General features: G+C 38.7%; 1 protein-coding gene across 2 annotated transcripts in view; it reads right to left on the minus strand.

Moving 5' to 3' along the window:
- ZFYVE26 (zinc finger FYVE-type containing 26) overlaps positions 1–15,005 on the minus strand; it is a 49,655-nt gene that overhangs the window by 15,401 nt on the left and 19,249 nt on the right. For both annotated transcript variants that reach the window (XM_034417604.3, XM_034417601.3), the window contains 12 exons: positions 14,411–14,674; positions 14,170–14,280; positions 12,935–13,099; positions 12,395–12,622; positions 11,295–11,400; positions 7,960–8,699; positions 6,913–7,109; positions 3,737–3,841; positions 2,986–3,108; positions 1,950–2,126; positions 1,586–1,832; positions 458–556 (listed from right to left, as the gene is read on the minus strand). In XM_034417604.3, the coding sequence (XP_034273495.2) occupies positions 458–556; positions 1,586–1,832; positions 1,950–2,126; positions 2,986–3,108; positions 3,737–3,841; positions 6,913–7,109; positions 7,960–8,699; positions 11,295–11,400; positions 12,395–12,622; positions 12,935–13,099; positions 14,170–14,280; positions 14,411–14,674 (2,562 nt within the window). The remainder of the gene's footprint in view (positions 1–457; positions 557–1,585; positions 1,833–1,949; positions 2,127–2,985; positions 3,109–3,736; positions 3,842–6,912; positions 7,110–7,959; positions 8,700–11,294; positions 11,401–12,394; positions 12,623–12,934; positions 13,100–14,169; positions 14,281–14,410; positions 14,675–15,005) is intronic.

Genomic DNA, 15,005 nt, shown 5'->3' on the forward strand with positions numbered 1-15,005 from the left:
AAACTGAACAATTGCCTAAAAACTGAACATCACCACTTCTATCCCCAGATGGATGCCACAAAATCCTTCATAGGAAAATTGATAAGAAAGAACATTAACAGTTTTTTAAATTATTATATTGCTGCTGCTTTATTGAATTTAAATACTGGCTGACTCCGGATCAATTCTGGGGGGATCACAACATAGAAAGCTAAAATAACCATGCAATAAAATACAGAGAATAGAAAACAAGCTAGTGAATTCAACCAACATCGAAAACAAATACAAACATATCCATCAAGTGGCTCCAAATACCTTAACCCAAGGCCTGAGAGAACAGCCAGGTCCTTAAGGCCTTGGGATAGCAGCACCATTTTGTATAAATTGCTATATTTTTTCCTCCAGAGTCATAAAAGCAATTAGAAAAAGAAAAAGAAAAGAGAAAGAAAAGAGTTTGGGTATTAAATCTTTCTCTCACCAGGAGAACTAGCTGGAAAATGCTCTGTTGACTCTGACTTAGATAAGGTGTCAGATTCAGATCCCGGACACAAACTCTCTTGAATCAGAATCAGAGAATCTAAGACAAAAAGAAAATGCTGTTAAGAAACTGAGCAATTTATATTTATCTGTAAAGATTAGATAAACTGAGTCAAAAAACAATTGTTCAAACTTGTTCAAAAGCTCATGGGACAGAAATGACAAAAGATTTTGTACAGATCGTAGATCAATAACTTTTATTGTCACTTTTTTCTGTGAACACATTGGCACACATTAAAAAATGAAATTCTGATGCCTGCTCTCAAAAGAAAATAAATATATAACTATACACATATATGTACGCATATATACATATGCTATACAGACACACACACACACACAATTCATCAAATCTATGGTTCAGATCTGTCTCCAAGTAGCAACAGAAAGATTGATGTGTAGGGATTTATATGTACTTTTTATGTATTGTTTCCTAAACATTCTTTAGTTTTAACTTACTTCTTTTGTTTTATAAATGCAGGCTTTGCTATATAAGAAGCAGTAGCAACAGTGACTTCTGTTGTAATAAAGTTAGCTTTTCAAAGAACATGAGATAGAAGAAGTATTAGTTTCCATATCAGGTCCCAGCACCTATTACAACTTTCTCAGTTTTCCAACTCCCATAATTCATGTGCTACTCAATTACTGTTGCGATGAAGCCCATATAATTCTGCAAGGTTTTAAGATTGAGTAAAGTGGCTCTAAGCTATGACAGTTAAGGAGCACGTAGACCAATTGTTTTCCCACACTAGTCACATTTTGAGGATTTTTATCTTTAGGATTAAAAAAGGGCCCCCGGAATCTAAGTGAAGAAAAAAGTCTGACTCATTTAACTTTCTGCAATACAAAGCAGAAAACAGCAATACTAATGAAACAGGAAACATAGAAAAAATGAACCATGAGTATGGGAGAAACACAAATGTGGTACTCTCTGTTTATCCTCTATATACATTAACAGTTCGGAAAATATTTTACGATAGACTGAAAAGCTGTCTGTGGTTTTTTGGTGGAGCCATAAAAAACTTGGTTTTTCACCATCACCAATAGGAGATTTTCAAAACATAGTCACCTGATCTCTTCTCTCTTAGAGAAAATGGAAAGTCAAGAGCTTTCCCAGCATAGTTAGAGAGCAATGTATCAATGTCTCCTGTGCTAAAGCCTATCTTCTGACCAACCAAGAGCTGGTGCAACATCTGCACAGCCACAGCTGCCCAATCCACTTTCATGTTCATCAATAACTGTTCCAGCATGAGCAGCGGCTTGCAGGAGAGGTGGGAATAGTTAGATCGAGAAGGCTCTGGAAGAGTCAGCAGTACCTTGAAAAAGGAGAGAAAGGAATACAGTATCTTGACCTACCGAGAAAAGAACTTGCAACTCAAGAGTAGAAAACAACAGTCTTGCAGCCAGTTCTTGAAATCGTCTCTGCTACTTACCTTGGATCCCACGTAAAGAGCTTGAATTTCATTCTGGCGTATAACTGTCAGGTGCTGGTTGAAGTATGTTGTGAGATAATCCGCAAGGAAATGAGAAGCTGCTAAGCTAGGATATCTATCAAGACACCGTTCACTTATGACAAACTGAATGTCTGGATCATCTATCCTTTGCAAGAGCTGCAAAAAATTTTTACATACATATACACTTTATATAGATTTTAATGGATCATATCAACACAATATATTGTGCTGCCTAGGCAGATCTACCTTCTCCCTTTCTAAGGCAAACACTTTTCAAAGTCTTATAGTTTAGACAATAATTTCTGCCTTAATCATTTTCCTCCACCATGTCAGAACTACTTGAAGCAAATTCTTTCACCTTCCTGAATACATATTCTGTTAAGTTATGCTGCAAACTCAAAATACTTAATACACATTCAAATAGCTTCTTTGTAAAATAACAATGTATATACAAAGGAAGTCTAGCAAAATTGACACTCACTCCCTCTCACACACACATGCATGCATGTACACACACACATGCATGTACATACACACACACACACACACACACACACGTCATGGACTAAAATATATCTGCATCTATTATTATTTAACTGAGACCACAATTCTTTCTAAGGACATGTGCCAAAATAAGCATATTAAAACTAAGGATAGTTATTGTCAATAACTGTTGTGACTAGTCATCTAGCGTATTTCATAGTGTCATATGGAAATGTCATAGCCCAAACTCTTGCATTTCTCTCTGTCTATTGCACTACAAGTTCATAATCACTGTCGCAAACTTTTATCTCCGAGATGCATTGCTCTGAAAATTAGCTCAATATTTTGCTTTCCTAATGAAATGTTTACAAATCGCGCAATGTCTCAGGGCAGCACTGCAGCATCTTCATCCTACTCCATATCCAAACATTTTGGCCTTTGAAGAAATAACAAAGTAGCACCCAATCTTAGAAGCACATGTTCCTTTTTGGCCCAAGAGAAAGAATCCTGGAATACCTGAGAGACCAGTTACCTGGAGAGCCTTTTCCATATCTCCCATTTCCAACAAATAAAGGAGGTGTTCCTGGTGAAGGCTGATCAAATGATCCCTTGGGATAGAATATAAGCGGCCCCATTCTTCACATAGTTCATAATCCTGCAATATAAATAAAGAGCACTTAGAGACTGTAAATTGAAAAGTTTAAAAACAAAAGTGTTTGGCAAGGCTATTCATTTATACTACAGATGGCCTTCCCCAGGCTTCTGCCCTTCAGTTGTATCTGATGGGACTTCCTGTTCCAAGACAGCATGCAGACCAACCCAACTGGATATAGAATGATGTTATTTCTCTACTTGTTAAGCAAAAATCATGGTAAAGGTCAGTCTCTCTACTCCTTGGCAACTGCTTGGTTAAGTCCCTGAAGTTTCCTTGCCAGGTTTTCTTGAAATTGGTTTTCCATTATTTTCTTCTCAAGGCTAAGGCAGAATGACTGGCCTAAAATCACCCAGATAGCTTTGTGCCCAAGGCAGGGCTAGAATTCATGGTCTCCCAGCTTCTAGCTTAATGCATTTAATCACTACACCAAACTACTTCCTTAGTTCTTTTCTACTACAGAATTGTTATATGGATTAAAGAAAAAGCTCTGTCTCTTGCCTTTTTAGAAATGGCTGCCCACAGTAAAGGAAAGGATGCTGAACCAAATGGAATTATTATTCCTGGACAGAAAATACACGGGGACCAACCTCAAAGAGAAAAATATGGAACACTGCTGCAAATGTCCTACCTTTGCTTCTAAAACCATTGCTACAATGGCCTGCGGATCTTCTGTGCACGTCCTCTTTAGATCCTGCCAGTCATGCCAGATGTGGACAGCCTGTAGTCTAAGAATCTGAGAAAATAAAATCGAACAAAACTGAACAGGCACCGTTACAAAAATGATTCTGCAAGGCTGGCCAGTACCTGCATTTCTTTATTAGTTAAGTTAGTCTCTTCTTACAGCTTCTTCCAAGCTCTGCTACCTCCAGAGCTGTCAGGCTCATGAGATAAGGAGCCTCGGGTCTCTTCCTTTCAAAGCAAATAACCTTTCCACTCTTTCAATGCAATTAACCCTTCACTCTCCCTAATCAGGTAACCAGCTTCCTCTTTCCATCGGTAGATTTATCACATGCAATTTGGGAAACAGAGTGTTCTGACCTAGGCTTCCTGAGTCATTAATACACACAAATAGTCCCAAAAACCTCTTTTATTGCAACAGCTGTGAATTCTGTTCATTCACAGAAGAGTCCCAATTAGATATAACGAGTCCTTCGGGAGAAGTCCTTTGGGAGAATCACCCACCTTTATCTCTCTTGACACGCTGCCAAAGACCTAATTGGCAAAGCCACACGGAGTCCAGAATCAAACAGAGTTTCAGGCTTTAAGCTGAACCAAATGAACAAATGTTGCTTCCTGCAAAGGCTCACATGCCTTTGCTCCTCTTTTAAGTCTTATGGGAGGGGCCAATCATCTCTCAGCCCTACTTCCGAGTCATCCCTTTTGTTTTAGCTGTTCTTGCCTTTTGACAGCTCTGCGCATGGGCGCACTGGGAACAGGCTCCCCCTGTTCTTCTGTCTCGCTGAGGTCCGACTCTGGAGGCTCCGGAGACAGCATGTACCTCCTAGATGGCCCTTTCTCTGCCTCCGATGTAGAGCCCTCATCCGAGCCTTCCCCAGACTCCAGGACTCGCCCATTGTCCTCTCCAGCCTCCTCACTGTCCGACTCTGCTGCCAGCTCCACAGGCTGCTGGCGGACCACAACACAGAGAGTACCTCTCATTCCCACCCACATGCTGTTACTCATATGAATTCACAGATTTCAGCCTCATGATCAATTGCCTTGGCACTTCATTCTCACTCCAGATGCAGCCCCCCTCCCCCCTCGGTAATACTATTAACCTAGATGCTAAAGAACCCAGAGATATAGACATTATGATGAAGTGCCTCTCTTGCCACTGTCTGTCATGGCTAATCCAAAGGAGAGTTCCCTTGTGTGAGTATGCTGCTTCTGCTACTTAATAAAGTTGTATATATTGCTGTAATTCTGGTATCTTTTGTCCATTTTATCTACATAATCTTTCTTGGTGGGTGGTTATTGCCTTTCCACAAACAGGCACTTAGGCTCAAATTTTTATTTTTTTCAAGAGGTCAGTTGAACAGCTGCTCCAGGGATAATTCTAAATTAGAAGTGAGCAACTTTGTGTAAGCAGAAATACGGTAGTTATTACTAGGGTTTTTTTTAATCACACTATTGGTCTTTACTACATTTTCCATCCATAATTACGAATATAAACTAAAGCTCACTATAAGAAAAAAAGGAGACAAGAAAATGAAGAGAGAACAGTGGAACTGTCCCCTATCCCCTACACTGAACCCCCCCCCATCCTTATATGAATTTTAATCTTACTTTTCAAGCTAAAAAAAAATTAGCTGAATAGGTTATAAATCTTTTTTAGAAAACTGTTTTAAACTTTCACATACTTTCTCCTCACCCTCTCACAATAGAAAAATCAATTTATAGAATACCAGGATTGTACTACATAATATACACTTTTATTTGCAGAAACCCAGTGATTCTATCAAGTAATAACTAAGTAATTTCCACTATCCTTAAAGCTAATATGGGAAAACAAAGGAATTGCATTTTAGGGTACCTCAGTGTTCAAGAAAATAACTTATTGAAGGATGCATTAGGAGCAGTACATACACAACATTAGAAATTGGCATTCTGGCCAATAATACATTTAAGTATTGAAGTAATAACTTCCAATCACAAACTTATTCCAGTCAGTCACTCTCACACAACCTAGCCAACCTCACAGGATTGCTATTGTGGGGAAAATTGGAGGAGACTGTTAGTGGTGTCATGTTATGGTGTTACAACATCACTTTGAGCTCTTAAGAGAAAAGAGGCAGCCATGCATAAATATTCCAACATAGACCTTGTGGAGAGAGCTTGGCTAATATGTTTTCCCTTCAATAGGAAGCAAGCAAATTGTACAGAAAGTAGTAGTAACTGGATCAACTAAGTTGATCCAGCCACCATAATCTCTCCTTGGTCAAACCCAGTTCACTTAAGATAACAATGTTTATTCAGTATACTGGTGTAAGGAATTTCCTTGAAAAACTGTGTATGTTTATGCTTGGCTATTCTTTATTAATTAAATAAAAATTAGTTAATGAATATGTACTCTGGAAACATACATATTCTGTCTTTTTTTTTCTATTCTGCTGAAGTGCTTAATAACCATTGTCCTTCTTATGAAATCAAGGAACATTTTATTAACTATCTTCAGCTTATTGGTAATTTTGAGATATTTACTGAACAACCTCTTCTCCACAGGCTCTAGATAGTTTACACCAGAGGTGGATTTCAGCAGGTTCTGACCAATTCCTGAGAACCAGTAGCGGAAATTTTGAGTAGTTTGGAGAACTGGTAGAGGAAATTTTGAATAGTTTGGAGAGCAGGCAAATACCACCTCTGGCTGGCCCCAGAGTGGGGTGGGAATGGAGATTTTGCAATATCCTTCCCCCAGGAGTGGGGAGGGAATGGGGATTTTGTAGTATCCTTCCCCTGGAGTGGGGTGGGAATGGAGATTTTACAGTATCCTTCCCCTGCCACACCCACCAAGACATGCTACGCCTACCAAGACACACCCACAAAACCAGTAGTAAAAAAATTTGAAACTCACCACTGGTTTACACCCAATAAACAGAAGCACCAAAGAATAGATGCCTCAAGTATTTTCCACATTCATGTCAAAAATGGAACAAGTGTACAATGAAGAACAGAAGAAGCATTCAGGCATGCTTCCCAAAAACGAAGGTGGTTTGATGCACAAAAAAAGATTATTTCCACATTCGCAAGAGAAAAAAATAAAGGAACCCAGGGAAGTACTCTATCCCAAATGTGATGCTTCCATACCTTTTGATAAACTTGAAGCTCTTTGATTTTGTTCTGCAGATCAAATCTGAGTTCTTCAGTTATTTCGGGGTCACAGGCACAATAAGCTAATATTTCCAGACAAGCCTCCAGAGGCCATCTATCCAGACACCGAAGGGCCAATCTGCTCCTAAGTATGGCATCTCTCACTGGAAACAGGTAGTGCCATCCTTCCTCACCTAAAAAGAAGGCATTTTTCAAAGAGAGAAGCAGACTCAGTGCATTTTAGCTATGAGGAATAAACCTTGTAATGAATAACCTAGTACTAAGAAAGTGATAACAATGATTAGGAACATAGAAAACTTTCTTACACAAACCACTTGCTCATCTATTTAGTTTTGGATGCAGGAACTAACATCTCTATTCCTCAAGGTTTCTTTCCTAATTCTACCTGAAAATGCCAGAGATTTCACCTGGGTCCCAAATGCAAAATATATGATCAATTCTAGCTTCCCCCTTCATTAATAGCGGTATGCCTCTCTCTTTTATAAAACAGAAATAACTGAAGGAATGAAGGCGATTATACATGTCCCAGGATAATGTTGCAGGATCCAATCTGGATCAGTCACCAGGATCATAAGTTTTGCCTTCTGAGCTTTCGGACTGGTGTTGGAGCCCATCCTCAGGGAACTTCTCTCTAGCAGACACACTCCAACACAAGTCCGAAAGCTTGAAAGAAAAAACCTCTCGTCCTGGTGACCGACCCAGATTCGATCCTGCATAACTGAAGGAATTTATTTTCATATCTCCTTTATCATCTCCTCTCACCTCAACCAGACCATCTGATAGAGCAGGGGTCTCCAACTTTGGCAACTTTAAGACTTGTGGACTTCAACTCCCAGAATTCCGGGAGTTGAAGTCCACAAGTCTTAAAGTTGCCAAGGTTGGAGACCCCTGTGATAGAGAATGAGCCCGTTGCTAGATTTTATGGCTGAATGCATTTTCCCTCAAAAGCTAGAAGCTTAAATCACCCATTTGCAACTTCATATCCAAAACACCATTGTTTACAGAAAGAGTAAATATTTTTACCATCAGCTGTGGCACAACTCAATACAGCATCCCGCACGGTGACTAGCTCTTGCATATCCTGGCTGTAGAAATCCAAGATTTTGAGGGCCCTGGGCCAATCCTTTGCCTTGAGAGCTTGTTCAAAGGTCTCCATTAACACTTCAACAGCCATGGAGGAATGCAATCCCAGGAAAAGCAATGAGACGTGAGACTGTCCACAAAGCTCGCTAGCCAAACTGATTCCTTTATCCTGAGGATCCTCTAGAGGCTCAAACATAGTAAGAAGAAAATTTTCTAGGAAGGGAAACTCCTTTAACAATATTTCACATTCTTTGGAAATCTGATCCATAGACAAGGGCGCTTCCCTTTTCCCTCGGAATTCAATCCACGATAAACTCTGCTTGGGTGGCTTTTGCACTTTTAAGGCAGTCAGAGAAGCCATGGTAGCTATGAGTTTTGACTGAGATTTTAGAAAACTGAGGGTGGAAGCGGTGAGCGAATGCTGGTTAAGATCAGGCAGAGAAGAGGGGGGATTATTGGAAGTGTTCTCAGACTCCATGGCTGGATTATGCACTGGAACCTCAATATCTGGCAGGCAATGATATGCATGCAAATGCGCTAGGCTACTGATGTTTGTCAAAAGGGATCTAGTCTGGTTGCTTTGCATGTTGGTGCAGAGAGGCAATGCCTTACAGCAACAGTTGATGATCACTTGCTGCACATTTAAATTCAGTTCTTCTTTAGCTAGCAGCAAAGATAACCTGCAGATTTGAGAATACATAAAAATAAATTTGGCCTTATATTATGCACTCTCTTTCACATTACACAAAAGGAAAAATGGTTATGGATGAGTATACATTACCAAATGCATATTAAACACCTCCAAATAAATATGCCCATTAAGCATCTAAACACATATTGAATAAACACGGGAAAGGTAGCTGAACTGTCTGTGATTAATCATAATTTAACTGGAACACCAGGATCTCTTGGGATTTTGTCATACATTTCTTTATTTTACTTTAAAAAATATTTCTTCAATCTTTTAAAAACAGGATTTCTTTAAAAAACAACAACACATTAAGCTCTAAAGACATACTCCGCAATTGTTACAAGTGGATTTAGGAAAAAAATGTACATATTTATCATCTTGTTTTAGGTGGAAAAAAATTACATATTGAAAAATTTCAAACACAATTAATTAATCCTAGAGCCTAGAACAGATTCAGTGCTGATTTATTTATTTGTGATCTTTCCTCCCTTAGGTTTAATACAATAAATTATAGAACACAGTATGTGTGTGGAATACCTGATTTTAACATTTCCCATCTTAATAATAAAGGTAAAGGTTCCCCTCGCACATATGTGCTAGTTATTCCCGACTCTAGGGGGCGGTGCTCATCTCCATTTCAAAGCCAAAGAGCCAGTGCTGTCCGAAGACGTCTCCGTGGTCATATGGCTGGCATGACTAAATGCCAGAAGCGCATGGAATGCTGTTACCTTCCCACCAAAGGTGGTCCCTATTTTTCTACTTGCATTTTTTTTACGTGCTTTCGAACTGCTAGGTTGGCAGAAGCTGGGACAAGTAACAGGAGCTCACCACGTTATGCGGCACCAGGGATTCGAACCGCTGAACTGCTGACCTTTTTGATCGACAAGCTCAGCGTCCTAGCCACTGATCCACCTTCCAATCTTAATAAGTACTTCTATATGGAAGACTGACAGATCAGAGAGTGGGTCATGCAAAGATGCATCTCTTTATTATGCTTGTTTTCACCATGTCACAAAGATTATTTCAGAAGATTTTGTGCTATAAATAACATATATTAATTATGAAGCTCATTTGATATTCTCTGATATAACCCCTAATTTACCTAGTACACAAAAACAGACTTTGAAAAATATTTTATCTTTTATCATAGCATCTAGCATTACCTCCAAATAACATAGTGACTTTAGTCTCAATTCTACATTTGATGATTATATATTAGGACAGGCTGTCAAATTCCAGGCCCATGGGCCAGATGAGTTATGTGCTGGCCATGCCCACGTCCGGTTTAGCGAAGGGGAAAAAAAGTCCCAATATGTCATGTGACGCTGCCGGGATGACATGAGTTTGAGACCCCCTGTACTAGGACATGTATAAATTACTTTGTTCAGATCCTATGCAGGAAAATCACATTAATGTTTAGAACAGTTAAAACAAAGTTACAGTAATCCTCGACTTATGACCACAAATTGGGATCAGAACGTCTGTTGCTAAGCAATGCAGTCATTAACTGAGTCGCATCCAATTCTACAACTTTTTTCCACTTTATCAGTTGTTAAGTGAATCACCATAGTTGTTAAATGAATCACGTGGCTATTATGGGAATCCAGATTTTTCCATTCCCTTTGCTTGTCAGAAGCCCCCTGGGAAGATCATAAATGGCGATCATGTGATCATGCTGCAACTGTTATAAATACAAGTCAGTTGCCAGGCACCTGAATTCTGATCATGTGACCACAGGAATGTTGCAATGGTTGTAAGTGAAAGGTCCAATCATAAATCACTTTTTTGGGCACTGTCATAACTTTGAACGGTCGTTAAATCAACGATCGTAAGTCAAGGACTACTTGTACTTTATGTCAGTGGAAAACAATGTATATAAACTACTCTACTGAGATACCTGACACTGCTATTACTACAACAAAAGCATGCCAAACCATTTAATTCAGTGTTTATCAACCTTGGAAGCTTGAAGATGGATGGACTTCAATTCCCAGAATCCCCCGGCCAGCAGCGCTGGCCGGGGGATTCTGGGAGTTGAAGTCCACCCATCTTCAAGCTTCCAAGGTTGAGAAACACTGATTTAATAGCAGTTGTATTTAGGTGATTGTGGAGTCTTTTGTAACAAAAGCTTAGTGATCTAAATTCAACACAATACTGTACTTGTTTAACAATTGCAATCGATTCTGGTAACACGATCACTAAGCAACCACGTAAGAGAAAGAGAAAGAGAAATTGAAAGAGAAAAAGAGAGAGAGGGGGGAGAGAGAGAGAGAGAGAGAGAGAGAGAGAGAGAGATGCTGCAAAGATTGCTGGTTGCTGCTGTCTCATTCAGATATATAGTAGTTCTTTCATACTATGCCAGAATGAATCCCACTCCAGTGTACATTGCAATCAGGTGCACAAATCTGAGCACAATTGTACATATTGGTTGGAAAATGATTTTTTTACTACCATTTATTATGGTTTTATTATTGTTGCCATTTGCAAATGGTCATTTTCCGAAGCAGTTGCTAAACAAGAACTATCTGTAATATTTCCAAAGAAGCACATTCAGCCACTGAGCACATAAATGAAAGACTCTTACCTGTCAGGGGCAATCTGTTTCTCAAATAGAAGCTGGGATAGCAAATGAGATGGACTTTGCTGGAGCAAAACGAATGGATTTCCAACTTGGATCTCTGCAGATTGATCTAGAAGCAAAAACAGTTATCAAAAAAATAATATATTGGTTGGACTGTGTTTCATTGTATGTCCCCAAACCCATCTTCCACATCTCTTGCCATGCAGTAATGCTAAGAGTTTGTTATGATCTTTTTACGGTATTCCAATTTCTGTTACACATCTGCAAATTAGTTTATAGATTTTACCCTCTATCTTAATAAAATATACTTAAGATATCTACCATATTTTTTGGAGTATAAAATGCACTGGAGTATAAGACGCACCTTAGTTTTTGGGGAGGAAAATAAGAAAAAAGCTGATTGGCGGGTGGATCGGCCTCCCGGAACACCCCCAATCAGCTGTTCCCAGAGGTGAATTTTAGCAACAGGTTCGTTGATTGTTAGCTCTGTGCCTTGCTTTTTTTTTTCAGCTTCTGAAACCTCCCTTTAAGAGGCTTTTTTTTCTGCCTCTGAAACTCCATTTCAGAAAAAACTTTTTTTTCTGCCTCTGAAAGCCTCCGATACAGAGATTCAGGGGAAAAAAAGCCTCTGAAAGAAGCTTCAGAAAAAAGCCTCAGAAAGAAAGCTTCAGAAAAAAAGCCTCCAAATAGAGGCTTTTTTTCTGAAGCTCTGTTTGGAGGCTTTTTTTCTGAAGCTCTGTTTGGATGCTTTTTTTCTGAAGCTCTATTTGGAGGCTTTTTTTCTGAAGCTCTGTTTGGAGGGGTTTTTTTAGCCTCTGAAACCTCAGTTTGAGAGGCTGGGTGGGGCTACATTCGGAGTATAAGACGCACCAAGATTTTCATCCTCTTTTTTGGGGGGAAAAGGTGCGTCTTATACTCTGAAAAATATGGTAAGTAGTTTAGTGTGAACTCAAATATAGGCAAAAATGAATGCAATCATTTAAAGTTCCTATTAATATGCTATTTTTATCCACTCTTTTTTGATCTGCTTTCTTTCATTACTAAAAGTGGATCCTCTTCAACTAAACCTACATACCTTGCTTCAATAGGGTGCAATCTCTCACCTATTTCTGGTGTGAGGCTTCGAAAGATAATGGAAGCCAGCTTGTTAATATAATCAAAAACTGTTTGTACATAGGCAGTCTGCCCATATCCCTCCGGCATAGTCACAGCATATTGGTCCAAGATTTTTAGAAGATGTTTGATCTGACCGCAAACTGGATGTGCCTCTAATGCTGCTGGTTTCAGAAAAGCTTGTTCTACCAAAGAAGCAAGCATGTTTCCTTTGGAATCTGTAAAAACAAAAAGGATTAGATATTACAGATCTGAGAAATCCAACTTTTTCTATCAATGAGAGAACTCTCCCACATTTGCACTAATATTGAACTGAAAGAATTAAGGAACAGCTATTGTATCTATATTTTTATATTTCAAGGATTTAATTGTTTGAAATGTTAAATCCTATTTTAACTGCAAATCTATTTTTGGAAGCTGCCTTGAGCATTGTGCAGGTAAGGCATAAATCTAAACACATTTCATACCAGATAATAGAGTTAAACATTCATGAGCAAAAAAAAAAAAAAAAAAGTAATTCATTCATGTACCTGAAAAATTGTCTACGTGTGCCAGATTTTGCAGGATTTCATTCAAGTGTTGTGACAAAACAAGCTGATTAGTAATACAGTCCGCAGTGAGATCTGGGTAACAGGTCTGCAGCAAATCCACAATGCTGCAATGGAAATGACAACTTATTTTCTCATCAGAAATTTCTGTTAGGAAACAATGGGAAAATTCATTAATATAAATATTTCAGTCTCACTTGTAGCACTAAACACATATGCAAAAACACATGGAAGAAATTAAATGTCATGAACGGGGTGAAATGGATTTTTTTCAAACTGTCCTATAATATAAGCCTAAACGTAGTTGATTAATAAAATGGGAGATCTGCAACATAGTATATATATAATGGGATATTTTAATATACATGCACTTATATTCTACCAAGACTCTAAAAACCAGTTTGGCTGAATGCCTTTAATCTTCTGTTTGCCTTCTTTTTTTTTGTGGCAGACAAAATTTTACAAGAGTTTGGGGTAGCAGGAAAAACAATGCAACACAATCTCCACAATTTAAGTGCTTGTATATGGCATCAGAACACAGGAGTGAAAGGACAGGGGTTGTGTTGCGACATTATAGAACGCATCATTTTTCCATTGCTATGGCTAGATATGGATACCTGTGTTTACATCTTACTTTTCCTAGCATTTCAAAATTATCTAGCAATAATAACGCAAATCTTACATACTGTAAAAGCAATAAAAAAGGAAAACACCTTAAAAAGTAAAAATGTTAAAAACCGGAAGGAAGAGATTAAATGAAATGAAACTAAATTCAAAGTAATTACACAATGAATACAATAAAAACAGACCCTCAGGAATAGCAATGAAAAACAGGAAGCAAAAGAAAAAAATCTTGATTCATAAAAAGATGGCCACTTAAATAGCAATAGCACTTAAGATTTATATTCTGCTTCACAGTGCTTTACAGCCCTCTCTAAGCGGTTTACAAAGTCAGCATATTGCCCCCAACAATCTGGGTCCTCATTTTACCCATCTCGGAAGGATGGAAGGCTGAGTCAACCTTGAGCCTGGTGAGATTTGAACTGCCAAATTGCAGGCAGTCAGCAGAAGTAGTACTGCATTCTAACCACCGCGCCACCACAGCTCTTAAAGTGGCCCCAATGAGCCACTTTAGGAAGCGGTGCCAGAACACAATTGTAAAAATGGAGAATAGTGTATGTATGAATGAAGTAATGACACAAAGCAAAAAAAATTACCTGATTTGGGCTGTCCTTGTGGTATGTTGATAATTTTACTTATTTGCTGGAGAACTGCTGGGAAACCTTTCAAGCCATCAGGATTCTGGTGAACGGAATCAAGTCTTCTGCCTGTTATTAGATGTAAGATGACAACCCAGGAAGAAGATATATAAGTAGATTTATATACACACGTTGCCATTGTTTTCCTTAGTTAACTTCTTTGAATTTTTAAAATATCAAACAGAATAGGGAAATTTACCTTTGATTTCAAGGCTATTCTGCAATTTTCTCTCTGCTGTTTCTAAGAGCTGCTTGCAGGTTTTCCATAAATTACACTGAGTAGTTGCCAAATCGAATATGGCCATAGCAGAGGGACAAAGCTCTTCCAGAACATTATTCAAAGGGTCAGTACATTCCAGTTGGATGCTGCTAGTCCAGAAGTTCTCTTGGAGCACGGGTTCAAGGCTTTCTGAAGGGGCAAGAAGCTTATCCGTAACATCCGAAATGGAGTAAAACACCATCCCTTGGGAAACCAAAAATGAAAGTTGCATTAAAGGATTTGGGACTTAACTTATTACAGGTTTTCAGTTCTGAAACCTTTCTTTTCCTTCCACTTTGCCTAACTTCAGGATCGTGTGACTTTTTAATGCTTATTGTGGTTTTCCTTGAAACTGAGCAGAGCACAATCACTGTTTCCGTTAGCAAGATGGAAATATGTCTTGCCAGTTGTAAGGACTTGGACCTAAAAAGATCTTATCCGTGTAGAAAGTTGCATACATAAGGAAGTACCATTGGATTTCTTCAGTTTCCAAGTCCTTACTGTACTATGAGCCGCGGTGGCACAGTGGTTAAGA

Source organism: Pantherophis guttatus, chromosome 1 (genome assembly GCF_059756535.1).
Source record: "Pantherophis guttatus breed Tessera chromosome 1, ASM5975653v1, whole genome shotgun sequence".
Lineage (NCBI taxonomy): Eukaryota > Metazoa > Chordata > Lepidosauria > Squamata > Colubridae > Pantherophis > Pantherophis guttatus.